At 38.8% G+C, this 19,518-nt stretch overlaps 1 protein-coding gene across 1 annotated transcript in view; it reads left to right on the forward strand.

The window, feature by feature from the left end:
- Positions 1–16,224, forward strand: part of nucks1a (nuclear casein kinase and cyclin-dependent kinase substrate 1a) — a 31,077-nt gene extending 14,853 nt beyond the window's left edge. Inside the window, exons 2-8 of the mRNA XM_054784816.1 lie at positions 2,021–2,070; positions 5,739–5,829; positions 8,963–9,009; positions 9,098–9,271; positions 10,852–11,001; positions 13,185–13,337; positions 15,345–16,224. Coding sequence (XP_054640791.1) covers positions 2,021–2,070; positions 5,739–5,829; positions 8,963–9,009; positions 9,098–9,271; positions 10,852–11,001; positions 13,185–13,337; positions 15,345–15,604 — 925 coding nt within the window. The 3' untranslated portion in view covers positions 15,605–16,224. The remainder of the gene's footprint in view (positions 1–2,020; positions 2,071–5,738; positions 5,830–8,962; positions 9,010–9,097; positions 9,272–10,851; positions 11,002–13,184; positions 13,338–15,344) is intronic.
- Positions 16,225–19,518: the final 3,294 nt, after the last annotated feature.

Raw genomic sequence — 19,518 nt, forward strand, 5'->3', positions numbered from 1 at the left:
ACTATAAGTAGCGTCTACAAGTGAACGGATAACTTTTTTTGAATAGATCTGACCAAAATAGATGAATAGATGACATTTTACCGCTGAGTTAGTTTATCCGCCATCGAATAATAAAGGAGGAAAGTTGCATTATCCATGTGTGGCTGTTTGTTATTGACTTTTTTTAATGCCGCCACGGCTGCATGAGAGCTAATTAGGAGGGGGCTTAATGTCAGCTGACTGATGTCATATGACATCTACGAAGTGACAGTTATGGTGGTGACATGTGACCAACTCTGCCTTTTGCGATCGCCGCATTGGGTACCCCTGATATTGCATAGCTGTATATGTCTATCCATACACTGTATTACTTAACATTGTTTTCATGTAAAAAAAAAAAAAAAAATTCAAAGAGTGGCGGCTTTTACTGAGCCGTGGCTCCCCACCACGATTCATTACATGTAGCAGAAACCCTGTATATTTTTGAAAAACTGAGAGTGAAGCTGTGAAATTTGATAGTCGAAGTAGCGAGGAATTACTGTTTTGATACAATATAAAGTAGTAACAGCTTGGATAACAGTGTAAATTCCCTATCCCCTCAAAATAGCTCCACACACAATCATTAATGGCTCAGCTGCTGGCAACAAAATGAGTGCACCCCTCATGAAAGTGTGAATATTTACTGTGGATAGTAGGGATGTCATGTGACACCCAATTCTGACGACGAGACGATACACCAGATTGAGTCCACGAGACGAGATTTTTAAAATGAAGTACAGTGGAAAAAATGCGACTGGACAAACAAAACCATGCAGGTCTGTTTTGAAATGTTTACTGTCCCACAAATTGACACTTAACTATATCATTATCTAAATTTTTTTTAAGACCAAATAAACGACTGTTATGATTTTATATAATAATAATAAGAATAATAACTAGTATATCATTAATATTAATGTTTTCTTTAATATGGCATCTGTCACTTCACTTTCACAAAAGTTGTGGAATTGGCATTTGTAATATGTATTTTGTCACAGGCAATTCATTCTGCCTGTTATTCTTATCTTACTTTATTTCTGCAATAAGCCACGTTCCACAGATGTCCCATGCATCACACTTTAGACACCGATGCGTGTTTTGCCAGCAAGATGAGGTGCTGCAAGGCGAAGGAGTGTGTCTGTCTATCTCTGTTGGGTTGCATTGTGGGGGGTTTTAGAGCTTCCTGACCGGCATTGCTCTGTTGCTGCACATTCAGAGGTGGAAATCCTGCGTGGCTGATGCTTCACCTTTATTGACCGCATGTATTTAATTACCGAATAAATGCATCACTCAAGAAACACTTCCTGTCGCTTTCACTTTTAATATGCTGATCTCCTCTACGTATCACGTGTGTTATAAAGCGTAGGTCGACACAGTACGCTGTCATGTCGGACACAAGCTCTGGGCACCCTTGTGCTGCTCTGGTGGTCAGGAGGAGCAGTGGCCGCCACCGTACACTGTCGTCAGCCACCTGCAGACCCGGTGCTGCCGTTAATGTTGATGGTGATTAATGATAACGCCGATTAAGGTTGCAGAGAAGTCCGTAAATCTATGTAGTTTGATCTGATAAATATTAAGTAACTTTGATCAAATGCAGAATTACTACTGCTCGGATATTAACGCGCTACAGCTGTTCAACTCAGATGAAAAAACATTCACACGGCACTTTGATGCTGGAGCACCAAGGTAGGTGCGTGTAAAGCACTACAGTTCCAATAAGCACACTTCCACTTCCATATTACATTTATTATCATTCATAGTAGCAATGCAGTCACACAGTCTGGGAACGTCTTGGGATCCCCTACCTCGGATAAGCGGAAGAAAACGGATTGGTTGATGGATATTGTAACGCTTCTGTTACCATTCATTCTTTATGTATTATATGTTCATGCATTATTCATTTTCTCATCAAGCTGTATCTATTGGTATTTTTTTGTTGAGTTTTTTTTAAATGGAAAAAATTACATGTTAAATAAGCAGTGTCATGTTAACTTCTTTACAGGAACAGAAAAGTGGTGAACTACTCGCAATTCAACGAGTCTGATGATGCAGGTAAGAGTTACCTTTTTTGTGCTGATGGGTGAATGATACATTTCTGTTATTATTGACATTATATATCATAGAGGACTTGGAGAAAGAAGTACCTGGGAGAAATATAAATGAGAAGATCTGAACGATGCAATCCCAGATTAAATGCTACAGTTAGGTCTAGATGGACTATGACAGAGTTTTTATCTATTCTACCACAGTGGATTTGAAATAACAGTCGCGTTGTGGTTGACTGAGCAGCCATGATGAAGTTCAAGGACAACTTCATGCATGTTAAAGGTGCTGTCACTCTGAGCTCCAAATTGGGTAGCAGATGTTACCAGTAGTGGTTTCAAAGAACAGATTGATTAAATAAATGTCTATTTGTCACAATTCCAAGTTAAACTCTGAAAAAATTGTATTGCGGGCAGAATAAGAAGATCGGCATTCATGGTTGTCACTCTCTGCTGCCTGGTATACACATACATGTGCGGAAACAGAAGCAGTCTCAGAAGTCACAGACAATTTGGAGTCATTGTATGGTTATGATCACTATCATTAGCTGATAAGAAACAACTAATGCACGTACGTGTGTGTGTGTGTGTGTTGTGTGGAGCGTGCCTTGCAATGTTGGAGTAGGAAGAGGGCGGAATATACACATTGGAAAGTTAGCGCCCTTCATGAAGTACCAACAGTCAACTTCAATCAATGATACAAAAGAGAAATTGGTTTATTATTGCCAAAATCTACAATCAAGATGCACCTTTATCAATTTAATTGCAGAGGCTTAATTATACAGTCATGGCCAAAAGTTAATGACACAAATATTAATTTTCACAAATTCTGCTGCCTCAGTTTTTATGATGGCAATTTGTAGGTACTCCAGAATGTTATGAAGAGTGATGAGATGAATGACAATTAACTGCAAAGTCCATCTTTGTCATTCAAATGAACTTAATCCCACAAAATAAAAATAAAACATTTTACTGCATTTCAACCCTGCCACAAAAGGACCAGCTGACATATCAGTTCTTCACTGTTTAACATAGGTGAGAGTGTTGACAAAGACAAAGGCTGGAGAGATGACTCTGCCGTCCACATTAAATGAAAATAACAGATTGAAAGCTTTGGGTTTTTTTCCTGTTAACCATGATTACCTGCAAGGAGACGTGCAGTCATCATTGCTTTGCACAAAAAGGGCTTCACAGGCAAGGGTATTGCAGATTGCACCTCAATCAACCATTTATGAGATCAAGAACTTCCAGGAGAGAGGTTCAATTGTTGTAAAGAAGGCTTCAGGGCGCCTGAGAAAGTCCAGCAAGAGTCTGGACTGTCTCTGTAAGTTAATTTAGCTGGAGCTTGGGGCACCACCAGTGCAGCGCATGCTCAGGAATGGTAGCAGGCAGGCGTGAGTGCATCTGCTCGCACAGTGAGGCGAAGACTTTTGGAAGATGGCCTGGTGTCAAGAAGGGTGCATTGAAACCACTTCTCTCCAGGAAAAACATCAGGGACAGACTGATATTCTGCAAAAGATAGAGGTATTGGACTCCTGAAGACTGAGGAAAAAACATTTTCTCTTATGAATCCCCTTTCGGATTGTTTGGGGCATCCACGAAAAAAGCTTGTCCAGAGAAGAAAAGGTGAGGGCTACCATCAGTCCTGTGTCATGCCAACAGTAAAGCCTCTTGCGACCATTCATGTACGGGGTTGCTTCACAGCCAAGGGAGTGGGCTCACTCATAATTCTGCCTAAAAACACAGCCATGAATAAAAAAAAAAATCATACCAAAACAACCCTTGAGAGCAACTTCTCCCAACCGTCCAAGAACAGTTTAGTGATGAACAATGATTTTTTTTCTTGTGTCATTCCCAAAACTTGTGGCCACGACTGTACAAGAGCATGTCATTTCTGTCTCTACATGGTTGCTTTTACAATTTATCATCTGTCTGTGTACACCGTGTAAATTCTCTTTAAAATCAGCACACGCTTGCGTGTAGCCAAGGAATCATGTGAATGCTCATGCACGTTATAAATATAAAGAAAATAAGCCATCTTAGACATGAGACAAGAGACTCACACGTTAGCATTGACCGCGTACTTCCTGAGGTGACTATTGTCTCATCAATGTAAGGCTACTGGCACCGAAAGACCATTATAGAATACTACTCTACATTAACAAAACATTCAAAAAAAATACCATGTCTACAAGGGGTTTGCTGGCCAACAGGGACCGGTGTCTTTGGCGATGGCGGAGGACGCCATTGCGATGGAAGTTGGCCCTGGGCCTTTCTTTGCGGCTGGCTTTAGGGCAGCTTCTTTGGCTTCGTGGTCGTCTTCGTGGGCCTTCAGGGTGCTGTCATGGCAATGATGCCATTTTGGGTAGATGGCATTTTGGGTAGCTAGTGGAGTTTAGTGTGTTTAGGGTCCTGTCACGGAGTGTTTACAGAGCGTTTGGTGCAATTAGCACGCAAGGTGTCTGAGGGGATGTCCCACACTATCAACGCCATGATAGTTTACAACAGTAAACTAACAGAAAGAATACGAGCAGTTGATGTTTACACAGAAGAAGAGTCCTGAACCACTGTGTACTGTACATACAATGTTATGTCTAACCAGTACTGCACCTACTAACTCTTCATTTCTTTGTGAGTTCATTGTCTGTACTCACTCATCAACCAACTGTCTGTCAACTATTAACCTTTTTATCAGTTATTATTATATTTATTATGACTGCTATGTAATTTATTTACTGTAATTTCAAACCGTGACTCCTATTGTACTACATTGTTATACTGCCTTATCACTTTCCTATGTATTTAAAATTGGCAAAGAGTACATTTGGAATACAGGAAGTGAACAAATGTATTGTACTTGATGTGAAACAGAGGGGGTAGGATCTTGCATTGCTCCTCACGAGGCTACACTCTTCTACACTCTTTTTATGTATGCTACCAGCCCCGCCTCCACCTACTGAGACAAAGAGACTGTATGACTGACTAAAGGGCTCACTCTGTTCATACTGTTGTTCTATGGAACAAATGCGCCAAGCCAATGCACAGAGTGAACCCTTTTCTTGCCTGTTTGGAGGTGAGAGATGAGGAAAACAGACACACATGCACATGACAATTTATTGAAATTATCAGGCTCATTTTCATTTGTGTACTTGGTTATTGCCCACAAGACATTTTTTTTCTGAACGAGAAATCTTGTCACGTTTTAATCGCTCAAGATCTTGTTATGCAAGATCTTGTGACGCCTCTAATCGATATAATGTCACCATTCTGAACTTGCAGGCTTATGTTATTTCGTCTGTTCAGCAAATGCCACTTATAGGCTGGTGTGACTTATATCTTATTTTTTTTTCCCCCCTCTTCATTACGCATTTTTTGACTGTGACTCGTCCACTAATTCCTAAAAACAAGTCAGGATGCAGATGTTACGCAATGAATAAGTTACCTGTACTAACGTAGTTCAAATCAAGGACAAACATGTACGATGAAAATATACCTTGGTGCTCAATGGGGACATGTAGAACATTGAGGGAAAGCTGACTTCCTGATCCAGCTGTGAAAACCGTTTAGTATGCTTGCTATTTGGTTGGCATCATCTAAAACATGCAGTTTAGCAACATTTGATAGACATTGCTTGGTCTTCTAAGAATGATGACAGAAGAACTCATTGTTTCCTTGTAGATGAGGAGTATGGTGACAGTAAGCCCACCAAGGTGCGCACAGCCCCCCGTGAGCCGAAGCAGAAGCGCTCAAAGAATTCACAGGACGAAAGGTAAGCCTTTAGTGTGGAGACAACATGCATCATTTTGCACATTCAGTGTTGTCTATTCATGGTAATAAAATGATGTACGTATTACTTACTAGAGCCCGGCCGAAATGGGATTTTTGAGGCCGATGCTAATACTGATATTGGGGGCTGAAAAAAGTCTATATCCAATGTATTGGCTGAATGCCGATATATTGGCCGATATATGAAATAAGAGCATTGATATACACAGAATATACAGTATACTGTACATGAACATTAATTATTATAATACCCAAAAATGATTCAACACAAAGAAGCAGAAGACTACTAAATTAAAATAAGAAGCTTTAAACAGTAACACCATAAGATATGCCTCTTTGTGATTTACTTTTAGGTGTTGCCACAAATTTGTAGTGTTCTTTGCTTTGCTGGTGCTGGAGCCCTGGCTAACTTGAACACTGCATATTTTGCATTTAACATAACGCCTCCACACCTTACTCTTTCCCTCTGCCTGTTAAATGAAAATATATACATTTAGTGCATTTTGGTCATTAGCCTAGAATTTGATACTATAGTTGACTATTTTTCAATAAAAGTGGCTGCATTGGCCTGAAAGTGATAATACATATGTTAATGTGAGCTGCTTTTAAACTAATACATTATGTGTTTATAAAAGTCTTATTAAAAAAATGCCTTACCAACATCAGTTAGTCATATTTACTAGCTATTGAAAAGTTCTATCTGCAGCCACTATTTATTTGCAAACAGCTAAAAACCAAATGCTAAAGTAAACATTAAAAAGTGTGTGTGTGTGTGTGTGGGGGGGGGGGGGGGGGGGGGGGGACTGCAAATAAAATAAGAAATAATCAAAACATGCATCATGTTACGAGACTTAATACAAGGGACTAAACTACATTTAATGTTACAATGTAGCTGCTTTCAAAACATGTAATATATCAAATTACACCGAAATACATTGCTTGGAACATTTTCAAAATGATTTTAATGAAGACATTAACTTGCGAATGTATGTGCCCCTGTAAATCCTGCATGGACGTATTTAGTCAAGTGGAATACTGTGTATATCTACATATACAGTGCGTACGGAAAGTACAGTATTCAGACCCCTTTACATTTTTCACTCTTTCTGTCATTGCAGCCATTTGCCAAAATCAAAAAAGTAAATTTTATTTCTCATTAATGTACACTCAGCACCCCATCTTGACAGAAAAAAACTGAAATATCACATGGTCATAAGTATTCAGACTCTTAGCAGCGACATTCATATTTAACTCACAAGCTGTCCATTTCTTCTGATCCTCCTTGAGATGGTTCTGCTCCTTTATTGGAGTCCAATGAAGTGTTTAATTAAACTGATTGGACTTGATTAGGAAAGGCACACACCTGTCTATATAAGACCTTACAGCTCACAGTGCATGTCAGAGCAAAAGAGAGTCATGTGGTCAAAGGAACTGCCCAAGGAGCTGAGACAGAACTGTAGCAAGGCACAGATCTGGCCAAGGTTACAAAATAATTTCTGCAGCACTCAAGGTTCCTAAGAGCACAGTGGCCTCCATAATCCTCAAATGGAAGAAGTTTGGGAGGACCACAACTCTGCCTAGACCTGGCCGTCCAGCCAAACTGAGCAATCGTGGGAGAAGAGCCTTTGTGAGAGAGGTAAAGAAGAACCCAAAGATCAATGTGGCTAAGCTCCAGAGATGCAGTAGGGAGATGGGAGAAAGTTCCACAAAGTCAACTATCACTGCAGCCCTCCACCAGTCGGGGCTTTTTGGCAGAGAGGCCCAGCGGAAGCCTCTCCTCAGTTTAAGACACATGAAAAAACACATGAAGGACTCCCAGACTATGAGAAAGAAGATTCTCTGGTCTGATGAGACCAAGATTGAACTTTTTGGTGTTAATTCTAAGCGGTATGTGTGGAGAAAACCAGGCACTGCTCATCACCTGCCCAATACAATCCCTACAGTGAAACATGGTGGTGGGAGCATCACGTTGTGGGTGTTTTTCAGCTGCAGGGACAGGACGACTGGTTGTAATTGAAGGAAAGATGAATGCGGCCAAGTACAGAGATATCCTGGAGGAAAACCTCTTCGAGAGTGCTCAGGACCTCAGACTGGGCCGAAGGTTCTCCTTTCAAAAGGACAATGACCCTAAGCACACAGCTAAAATAACAAAGGCGTGGCTTCAGAACAACTCTGTGACCATTCTTGACTGGCCCTGCCAGAGCCCTGACCTAAACCCAAGTGAGCATCTCTGGAGAGACCTGAAAATGGCTGTCCACCGACATTCACCATCCAACCTGACAGAACTGGAGAGGATCTGCAAGGAAGAATGGCACAGGATCCCCAAATCCAGGTGTGAAAAACTTGTTGCATCATTCCCAAGAAGACTCATGGCTGTACGAGCTCAAAAGAGTGATTCTACTCAATACTGAGCACAGAGTCTGAATACATATGACCATGTGATATTTCCATTTTTCTTTTTTTAATAAATTTGCAAAAATTTCTACATTTCAGTTTTTTTCTATCAAGATGGGGTGCTGGGTGTATATTAATGAGAAATAAAATACACTTTTTTGATTCTGGCAAATGGCTGCAATGACACAGAGAGCGAAAAATTTCAAGGGGTCTGAATACTTTCCATACCTATTGTATCTGTATTTCACTTTAAAACGCTACATAATAGTCTTAGATAATGGTGGACATGTGAATTAACAGTTGCATCTATTTTTGTTTATCTTACAGAGATGCAATTTACACAATGTTAAAACACTGTAATACGCTCTCTGAAACTTGTGTGGGGAAAAAACTACAATGTTCTCCTTGACGGGCCCTGACAGCATGGCACTAAAGTGTAGTTTGACCAGTAAGTCACAACTTACCATGGTGTAAAAAAACTGTAGTGGGAGGGCGGGGCCAGGTACTCGGGCAGGGAGCAGCACAGAGACGCACAGAAAGGGAGCGACACAATCCCCGCGCAGCAAAAAAAGTTAATATATCTGTTACATATTGATCAATCGGTGATGCGTCATAATTCGCCCGCTGATAAATCATGTTTATTAAACAAATGTTTATTAAACAAAGTAAATATCCTCATCATATATGAGATTTTTCTAAATTGTCATTTTTTTCATTTACAGTGAGGACTCAGAGGACAAGCTTTCCAAATCCAAAAATGATTCAGCGGGTAAGGCCATGTACACCTTGCTTGGACATTTGCAAAGCAATAAGTAAGTGCGCATGTATAAAGTATGCAGACTTCCATCTTCTTGCAGACGACTTTGGTAGTGATGAGGAAGATAATGACTTTGGAGAGGAGGAGGAAGAAGAAGAAGAAGATGGAGATGGGGATGGAGGAAGTGACTATGAAGAAAAAAAAGTGAAACGAGGAAAGAAGCCCAAGGTGGACAAGCCCAGCAGGAAGACACCAAAAAGAAAACGGGCTGCAGGTACTATTTAAAAAAAAAAAAAAAAATATATATATATATATATATATATATATATATATATATATATATATATATATATATATATATATATATATTTAGGTTTTATGTCAGAATGTCAATGTTGGAGTAAAAACTTTTACTGCTGGTCAGTATTCAGTGCGACTGCTGTGACAAGAATGTACACTTTGTAATAAAGTGGTTCCCATGTACATTCCCATGTTTTTTTTACTACCAGTGCTTTTTTGAAGGCCAACTGATGGAAATTTAAGAGTTATGTTTTAGTGTGTATATCATAAAATGTCTTTTTTAAAGGCCTTGAAAATGTATTAATGTTACTTTTACTTCAAACAAATGGATAAACTTGTCGCCATGGTGACCTTGTGGTTAGCACGTTGGCCTGACAGTCAGGAGATCGTGTGTTTGTTGGAACATCTCTGTGTGGAGTTTTTTCCGGGTACTCCGGATTTCACCCACATTCCAAAAAATATGCATGCTAGATTAATTGGAGACTCTAAGTCAGGTGTCTTCAATTAAAATTGAGTATCATATTGAGTATCATATGAATATCAACCCTGCACATCACCCTATTGTTTCAATACAACACAATTATCTTGACACCTAAATTTTGTGTTTAAAAGAAAACGGGACAAAATTTCACGTAAATAATAAAATGTTTGATTGTACAAACACAAGAGACTTATTTCTTCAGTTAAATAAAACAGCATCAGTTTCTCTGAAAAAATATTAAATAACAATAACAAGGTCTCTGCAGCAGAAGCGCTCCTTCACAATTTTACTTTTGAGCAAACCGTGGTTCTCTTATTCACTTCTCTGCAGGTAAACAATTTCATTGGCTCATTTTGAGTGTCGTCGCCGCATTTGCTGTCATGTAACCGTAATAACTGAAGTAATTACGCCCGCGATCTGCCGCTGCAATCACTAATTGGTCACAGATCCGTAAAGGGCTATCACTGGGTTCCGTATCTGGACCGAGGTCCACCATTTGGCAAATAACTACTCTAAGTTGTCCATAGGTATGAATGGGAGTATGAATGGTTGTTAAGTCTATATGTGCCCTGCGATTGGCTGCTGACCAGTCCGCCTCTCTCCCGAAGACAGCTGGGATAGGCTCCAGCATACCCACAACCCAAGGGAGGACAAGCAACATAGAAAGTGGATGGATGCATAAACTTCTGTCCCGCTTTTAAATGTTTAGATTTTTGAGGATGCTATAACGTAACAACAAAACCAAACTAAAATACCTGTGCAGCCCTGTCAGAATTTATCCAGAACAACCGGCTGGTGTACTGTGCATGTTTCCTTTCTTTTGTCTTTTGTACTTTTTTGCCAGTGTAGATGTGAAATGGGTCCTAAATTGTATTCATTTTCATTTTCTTTCTTAAAAAAATGTGGTCTTAAATTTGACTTGTTGAAACCTGCAGAGACCCTGTTACAGGTTTTACCATAGTCAAAGCTTTTGTTTGATTACTAAGGTGAGAAGAAGATTAGGAAATATTGTTCTTCCCCCTACCTTCCACTATTCCAATCTTGATTATTGTGTTTTTGTTTCATATGGCAAGATGACAGTGATGATGACAGGGACGTCAGTCGAAAGCGAACAGTACGCCAGGCAGCCTCCAAGGCAGTATCCAAACAGAGGGAAATCCTTCTCGGTGATGGAGGCAGTGAGGATGAAGAGCATGATGACCCGGAGGAAGCTTACCTGGACCGTAAGTGCAGTGCATTTTGGAGGAGCGTCTTCTGATAAAGTGTTTAGTCAATCACTTTTTCTTCATTCATTTTGAGACCTGAATCATTTATTTGAACCATTCATTTTCCAGGTTAGAGATTGGATGCTCGGGTTTATTTATTATTTATTTTGAATTTATTCTTAATTTACATGGGGTCAGAATGGTACATAGATGGTCAGATATATACAGGCTTAATATACGCTCATCCCTCGCTCCATCACTCTGTCACAGTTCTTCAAAAATTGATTCATTAATGATCACTGTCTCGTGGTTGACTACAGCCTATTATTAGTAAAAAAAAAAATGCACATTTAAGCAAATGTCATGTATTCTTGGCCTAAATGAAGCATTTTCAAGCATGAAAATATTCTAAATGAATTAAATACAAATACAGTTTAAGGCAATATAAGATGTTTATGAGCAGTCTTCACTGACTAGTAAGTGTCACTAGTACCACACACCAGACTTGATCACCAACAACAGGCGTTTTTTAATTTTATAAAAATTTCTCACATCAGGCACAATAATAATCCAACCATTTTCTATGCCACTTATCCCCCATAATAATAATAATAATAATAATAATAATAATAATAATAGCAGTGATAATAGTCATCATCATCACAATAACAATACAGGCTACTGTGGCCATATGTATGTAAGACATTTATTGAAACACACAGGGGTCTTATTTTCTCTGATTTCTATAATCTTGGGTGAGATGAATGTAAATGTGACTATAGGGGTGTTATTTCACATCTAAAGTGCTCTAATAATGGTAAAAATCGTGTTTGGAAAGTCATACACAGGTTTTCTATGCTCTATCTACGAAAATATACAGATTATCAATATTGAATCCTACTTTGCGGGAATTCACATATCGCAGGGATTACATACAGTCACGGGTATACAGTATACTGTCTAGTCACCTAAGTATTTTACTATGTGATGCTGAAGGATCCAGAATGTCTTGAAAAGACCATGGCCTATTAAGTTATCATTTGTGATCATGATTGAGTGCAGTTGGTAGTTGCACGCACTTTGTCCCCACACTGGTACGCAGTTTTGCGTGGCACTACCGTGCGATGAGTAATTGGTCGTAAAGAGGCGTGAAGTATGTATAAACTGTGCAGGGCTGTATGCCAGTGCGCAAAGGAAATTTGGAAATGTTCAAAATTTGTGGCACGCATAATTTGCGCTAACTTTTCGTAAATGCAACGTGAACGTACCAGAATCTACAGTATGTGCAAACAATACGGGCGGTATCAAACCGTGCCGCTGCCTGTCTTACTCACATGAATGGGTTAACTTTTTCACCACCTCTTGGAGCAAGTTGGGGCGGGAATTCTTGAGGAATTTCTCTAGCCTCTTGGATCTCTCTTGTGATTTTCTGTTAATAAGTTTTCATAATGCCCAAAGCGATGTCTTCTAGTCAGCAATTCTCCCACACTGTCATTGCCTCTTTTTTTTTCTAGTTAATTGCCCCGCTCCTGCTCTTTGCACATTCGTTAGCTGCAGCTGCGAGAACATTTTGACTTACCTTTCTGGAGTTTAATATCTTTTAGGCCCCTTACAAATACAGGAATTAATGAAGCTAGAGGTGATGCCTGCTGTTGCATGGCGTCATGCGGGACCAAATAATGCCATGACTGCTTCACGGATGCGGGAAGTGGTGGTGACAATGCATACCCCTGTGGGAACAATGTGCGTATTGTTGTCGTGCACTAGACGTAAACACTACTTGACAAAGTGTAAATAAGTCGTGTGGGAGCGTGGCCATTTCGTGCCAATGCACACCATTTTCAGTCACGAATTGCATGACAAGTGAGTAATTCATGCATAAACAGAATGCAGACAGTGCACAAACTAGTCTTAACACTTTTCAGGCGTGCCATAAATAAATAAATAGATACACTTCACGCAAATTTGCCACGGTGAGAATTTTACGCCATGTACTTGACCCTGAGGCAGACCTCGGAAGGGATGCGAAAATGACAGCACAGAAGCATAAACCAGCCTTTCCAATTTTTTCTCTATGGTCATAGTTTGTATAAACCACAGTATTGACATATTCCTCTTTCCATATAATTTAATATGCATTATATTTAAGCATCATTGATAGGCAATTTGAATATTTTAGATGTCCTAATGTGTTTGTGCAGCTGATGAGTCTGGCAGTGATGAGGACTTCATGGTGGAAGATGATGATGACAGTGACTATGGTCAGTCCAAAAAGAGAAGCAAGAAGGTCATTCGACGAGGAAGAATGGACAAGAAAGAGAAGAAATCTCCTAAACCCAGATTAAAGGCTACAGGTAAGCTTTAGCTCGTGCTCACATGAGACACATCATGCTGGACTTGGGTTCGAATCCCTCTCCTGTCCTCGGCTGGCCTGCTCTTATCATGGAATATGAAATAACTGCATGTAGACCCAAGCCATGTTGACAGCGAGGAGCCAAACTGGTGTATTGAGCGATCATTTAAACAGAGTTCCTATGCAAGTATGGAATTTGATTTTATACATTTCCGGTTCTGGAAAGTATGGTATGGAAAAATATTCATGTTTCCAAGACTGTTGACACTGTTCTGTTTTTTTAAAAGAGAAAATTCGGAATAACTAAAAAATAAAAGGCGCTTTTTCTTAGGCGCTTGTGAGGGAAGCTCAGGTGTGTACATGAGCACACAGTGGAAGGCTGATCGGTTGAATGGTCTTGTCCTCCTCCAAGCCATTGTATGAGCTACATTATCTAGCTATAATCTTCTGGAAATTATATGTTGACATAATGGCATACATATTCACAATCATGAAAACAAACCATTAATTCCATAATTTATCTACATGATACTAGGGCTGCAACTAACCATTATTTTCTTTTCTCCTTACGTTACACTTTTTTGCTCAGTTTTCTTTTATATATTATTTATTTAGTTAGTTATTTATTTGTTCTTCTCGTATCTTTTTTCTTATGTCTTTATTCTAGGGCTGATACTGGTGGATGGTGGCTCTGTATTCATTTAGTGCTTTTAATTTGATGTTGTGCCTGTTTAGTTTTACACAATACATAATAAATAAGATCAATTAGATTGCTATAATGTACATATGTTTTGCTGATGTGTTGAAAATCTTTTCCGGTGACTAGCTAGCACTGCTAATGCTATTTAGAGCCATTCTCGTCTTCAGTCATAGTCACATTGACACAAGCCCCCAAATAGATGTCCTCGTCTATGCCTGCCAGTAACTAGCAGCTCATAACACAAATTTTAGCTCGCAGTTCAAAGCAAAAATCAGCCGAGAGACTGCTTGCATCTAAAAAAAATAAATTAAATTAAAAAACTCGTTAGTTGGGACACTCTTATGCTGAGGTACCACTGTGTAAATGACGATAGGAAAAAATACCGGCAGGACGTGTGCATGTTAATTGCACATAAGAAAAAATAGTGCCATTACATTTAACTTTGACAGCCCTACTTTTCCTCATATTTTGAATTTATCATAGTAATATTAACTTTTAACCAACCTATTTTTTTCTAAAATCGCAACTTTATTCTTTTTGTTGGTTTCTCGTAATATTTTGACTTTAAAAAACAAACAAACATATTTTAGTCTTCAATGAGGGTGTCACGAGACACTCAATGAAAAAAATCAAAAAAATTTGACAATATATACTACTAATTTAATTTACACCACGTTACACTGACCTGCACTCTGTGTATGCTACCGGCCCCGCCTCCACCCACCAAGACAGAGACTGTATGACTGACAAAAGGGCTCACTCCGTTCATGCCATTGTTCTCTGGAACAAACGTGCGAAGGTGCTGAAACCAATGCACAGACTGAACTCTCTTCCTGCCTGTTTGGAGGTGAGAGATGAGGACACGCATGCACATGGCAATGTATTGAAGCCGGCAAAATGACTGAGTTCATTTTCATTTATTGTGCGATTAATTTATTTATTATCATCCGAGGCCTAGTGCCCATGAGACATTTTTTTTCTCTGGACGAGAGATCTTGTGACAAAAAGTGCCATACTTATTTACATTTACATACTTACCATTTTGTTGAGACAAAATGTAGTAAAAAAAAAATCATGACCGATAGTCAACTAAAATAACACTTTCTCCTGATATCAAGCAAAACAGGTTACAAATTCAATTCAATTCAATAATGCTGATAACGATTAGGAAAGTTTCACATTTCTATGTGTCACTACTCCGCTTGGTTGATGTGTGCAAACCTTGCAGTTTATGGAGTTCAGTGTCACTGAATGTATCAAAGCTGATTGGCTTACAGAGAATGTCTTCGTCTTGTTCCTCTTTGCCAGTAAACCCCAGCCCAATGAAAGGCAAGGGCAAAGGCCACAGCAGCACCAAGGCCGTGGAGAAGAGTTCACCCAAAGAGGAGGAAGAAAACGATCCAGAGAGTCCTTTGGGAGAAGAAGAGGAGGAACCTGAGAAGAAGAAGACCTCTCCTGCCCCCAAGGTGACCAAGAAGGCTGATGGAGAGGAAGATGATGAGGAGGAAGGCGACAATGAAGAAGAGGAAGGCGACTCGGAGGAGGAAGCTCCCTCTGGGGAAGACTAGACGGTATCAAGTCCATTGTTCAAGTTTTTGCTTTTTTTTTTTTTTTTTTTTTTTGGTGTCCTGAGTAAATGGTTTGAACTCCATGTGCTTTCATCACACTCACCTTCATCTTCTTTCTCAGCAAGTCCACTCATGCTTTGATCCGTCCTGTCAACAATTCATCTTCCAATCCTCCCTCTGCCGCGTTATATGTCACGAATGTTAATACATCATGAGAAGAATGCTTTGATTTCATGGAAAGACAAGAAAAAAGTGTGATTTGTACAAAAGATCATTTCTACATCTGCTGTTTTTGCTTCTGCCCTAAGCCAGCATGTCTTCATGTTTTTTTTCAAGTGGAGTAGGTCCACTTTTCTTGCTGTTTTGCTTCCATTCATCAGCGCTTTGATTTGTTTGCGCCCCCTGCAGTTTATGTGAATCATTGCAATTGAATCATTTCTACCAGGCACCACCTAAAATCTTACTTTATTTTCTTTTTGAATTTTTTTTTAAAAGAAAAACAAGGGTTTTTTCCTTTAAATTTGTTGGTTTATCTTTCTTGTTCATTGTACTAGTTCTCTAAGAATGTTTTGTATTTTTTTTTAAGAAACAAAATAAAATGTATCTTGATTTTAAAGAAAGATGAGCCTGTTGGCTGAATTCTCCTTGATGGTTAGCCACTGCAAACACATAGTTTATCTTAAAACAATGGGGTGGAAATACAACCTTTTTACCACAATGTCAGCTTTCTGTAATGAGCCAAGCCCCTTGCTTGCAGTGTTTCTTGCGCCTCATTGGTCTGACTGCGACCCGGAAGTCCAGCTCACGCCGCCATATTGTTCAGATCCCAAATGTCTTAAATGAGCTAGGAGGCGCCACAGAGGAGCGTTAATCGAGGAACTTCCTGAGTGACGTGTACAAAAGTCATGTGAGCACATCACAACTACTGCATTTAGCCGTCTTTTAACTAATCAGAAACTGGTATACCTGACCTCTTTGCCGTGTTAGCCGCTAGATGTCGCTCGTGCTTATGAGTCTTGGGGTCGCAGAACATTTGGTTTAGTCTCCACTTGTTTTGCTTTGGATGAACAATTGATGTTGTATTTCACTACTCGTCAGCATGTGGAGTTGTGGAAGAAAACACTAGATTGCGTGGTTGTGTTGTATGCTTTTACGAATGGCAACAGAATAGTGTAGTTCACGCTCCGTGTCACTTGGTGGCGGTCGCGTTACTGGTGGTACGACAAAGACACCGGAAGTAGTTTGTCGAGGCGGGCTCGTGATCGCCTTTAAATGTTTTCGTCTCCCATTGACAAGGTAATGTTTAAGAGCCCGGGAGCCCACAGTGTGAATCAGGGCGGGTTACAGTTGTATGGAATGTTTAGTGCCATTTACTATTGGACAGACGGGAACCACGTGATCGCGGAGATGTGTGCTTAATGACGTGAACATAGTCATTGTACGATACATGCTGAATACGTGAACATAATCATTGTATGATATTAAATCTATTCATACCTGAAAAGGCACGCCTTTGGACCTCTTAGGCGTCAGTAGTTCGCTTTTAAAATTACATTGAGAAAGATACATTTATTTGAATAAACAGACATAGTATACTATATAAATAATAAATTTTAAAAAACTATAATAGCGTCTTTTTGGGCCATTTGGAAACGTTCCATAACGTGTCACGTCATGTGACCAACATGAAGGCAAACATCCCGGAAGTGGTGTTTTTAAAAAAAAATAACATTTTAATTGAACATTACATTAGGTGTTACCCATCCACATATGTAATAAACGTTTTTAATGTGATTCATACATTTCACAGCAGAACGTAAAAATGTTAAATAAACAGGTGTAACCTGTAAACAGGTGTGGACTTTGTATATATGTTAAGTGATGAAACTTTAAAGGTTTGAAGATATAATAGGATGATTGTACAAAGTATTGAAAAGGATGTGTTGCAAAGCACATCGCAACACTCTTACACAAACAGTTCCGTGTGTCTTCCATATGGCACATCACGAAGATTTAAGATCAACAAAGGTATAAAACATGTCCGTTCTCACCATTATTGTTTGTTGCAGCCACAGAAATACTTTTTATACTATAAATGCTGAATTTGGCAAAATATCCGTGCTAGGTAAAGAATTCTCTATCAGCCATCCGGCTGATGACACCACAAGTTTCTTAAATAACCTGAATGAAATCCCCCAAATCCTCCATGTTATAGAAAACTTCTCAAAAGCTTCAGGACTCAAACTAAATTTAAACAAATGTGAAATCTTATCTTTAAAAGTTTGTGCTACTTCTACTGCATTTAAATATTTGGGTGTACATATAGCTATGAATAGGACTGAGAATCTTTTGGGAGAAATTACAAAAAAAATGCAAAACTTATTTAAATAAGTCAACACAGAGAGATTTATCCGTTCCAGGAAGAATATTCCTCACCAAAATGTAAAGTATTCCCAGACTTGTACATCCAGGATATGCATTAGGACTACCTAAATCAGCAATCAAGTCTATTAACAGGCTCAATTTTGACTTTACATGAAAACAAAAAACAACCCCACTATATTAAACAAGGTAATTTAATTAAACAATATGAAGATGGAGGATTACAAGCTATTGATAGCACGAAAGCCACCCTAAAAATAAACTGGCTTAGGCCGTTCTTAAGAAATTCCAATAACCAATGGTTCCATATTCCGAATAAAATATTTTCAAACCAGGGCAGAATCAGCCTCTTACTTAGGTGTCATTTTGACAGTAAAAATTACCCATAAAACTTTCATCCTTGTTAAAACCAAGTCAGTCTTTGTACAAAATTGGTTTGAAAAAAGCATTTGGTCATTGATGCATTTATTAAATGATAGAGATATTATGGCATTTGAAGATTTCACTGCTAAATATAACTTAGATATAGATAAAAGATCATTCCTGAAAATATATTATCTACAGCACATAACCTTTTACAGAATCCTGACAACAGAACCCTCAAACTTCCCAGGCTTCTGGTTAATGGGATAGACATTACCCATTAAATTAACCATTACATTCTAAAATTAGGGAATTCTTTACTGGTGTTTCTTTTCTTTATGATTCTAATCCAAACTCAATTCCACTTTACTCTTCATTGATCAAAAGAAAAAAAATTGAACAATTTATCTAAAACTTGCCATTCCTCCAAAAGGTAAGGAGGTTCATTACAAAGTTTTCTCAGGTGTTTATCCTTCAAAAGAATTTGTTAGATGTCGATTTTCTTTTGATGATAATGTTTGTGCCTTTTGTGACAGGGATTTTGAAACAACTGAACATCTGTTTTATGAATGCATATCTTGTAAAGCCTTGCGGGAGGATGTACATCATTGGATTTTTGCTAAATTCCAAACCTGTCTGAATTCACTGCAAGTGATATTATTTTTGGGAACCTAAGTAGGGGGAAAAGTATGAATATTCTAAATGTAATAATTATTGTAAGTAAATCTTTCATCCACAAATGTCGTTTCTTGAAAACCAAACCAGATTTCCCCACCTTTCACTAAGAACTCTGCCAGTTTTTTTCTTGGACTGACTTCACACAATTAATATTTTGAACCTCACAGAAAACCTCCAATTTATAGTTTATTTATTTACATTGTCTTATTGTTTATTTGTTTTGTTATGTATGAATAATTTCTATTTGCTGTATTTTTATACAGCAGCCTGTTCTGACATTGTTCCTTTCTGGAGTGCTACCTGAAGTTGATGCCAAGTTTGTGTGTATGTACACTGCTCAAAAAAATTAAAGGAACACTTCGAAAACACATCAGATCTAAACTGGGGGAAAAATGATCTTGAATATCTTTCCTGATAATAAGTGACGTTGTCGGGCATGCGTACAAGCACGTGGGGGCCACACAAACTACTGAGAATCATTTTGAGTTGCT

This window comes from Dunckerocampus dactyliophorus, chromosome 8 (genome assembly GCF_027744805.1).
Source record: "Dunckerocampus dactyliophorus isolate RoL2022-P2 chromosome 8, RoL_Ddac_1.1, whole genome shotgun sequence".
Classification (NCBI taxonomy): Eukaryota; Metazoa; Chordata; class Actinopteri; order Syngnathiformes; family Syngnathidae; genus Dunckerocampus; species Dunckerocampus dactyliophorus.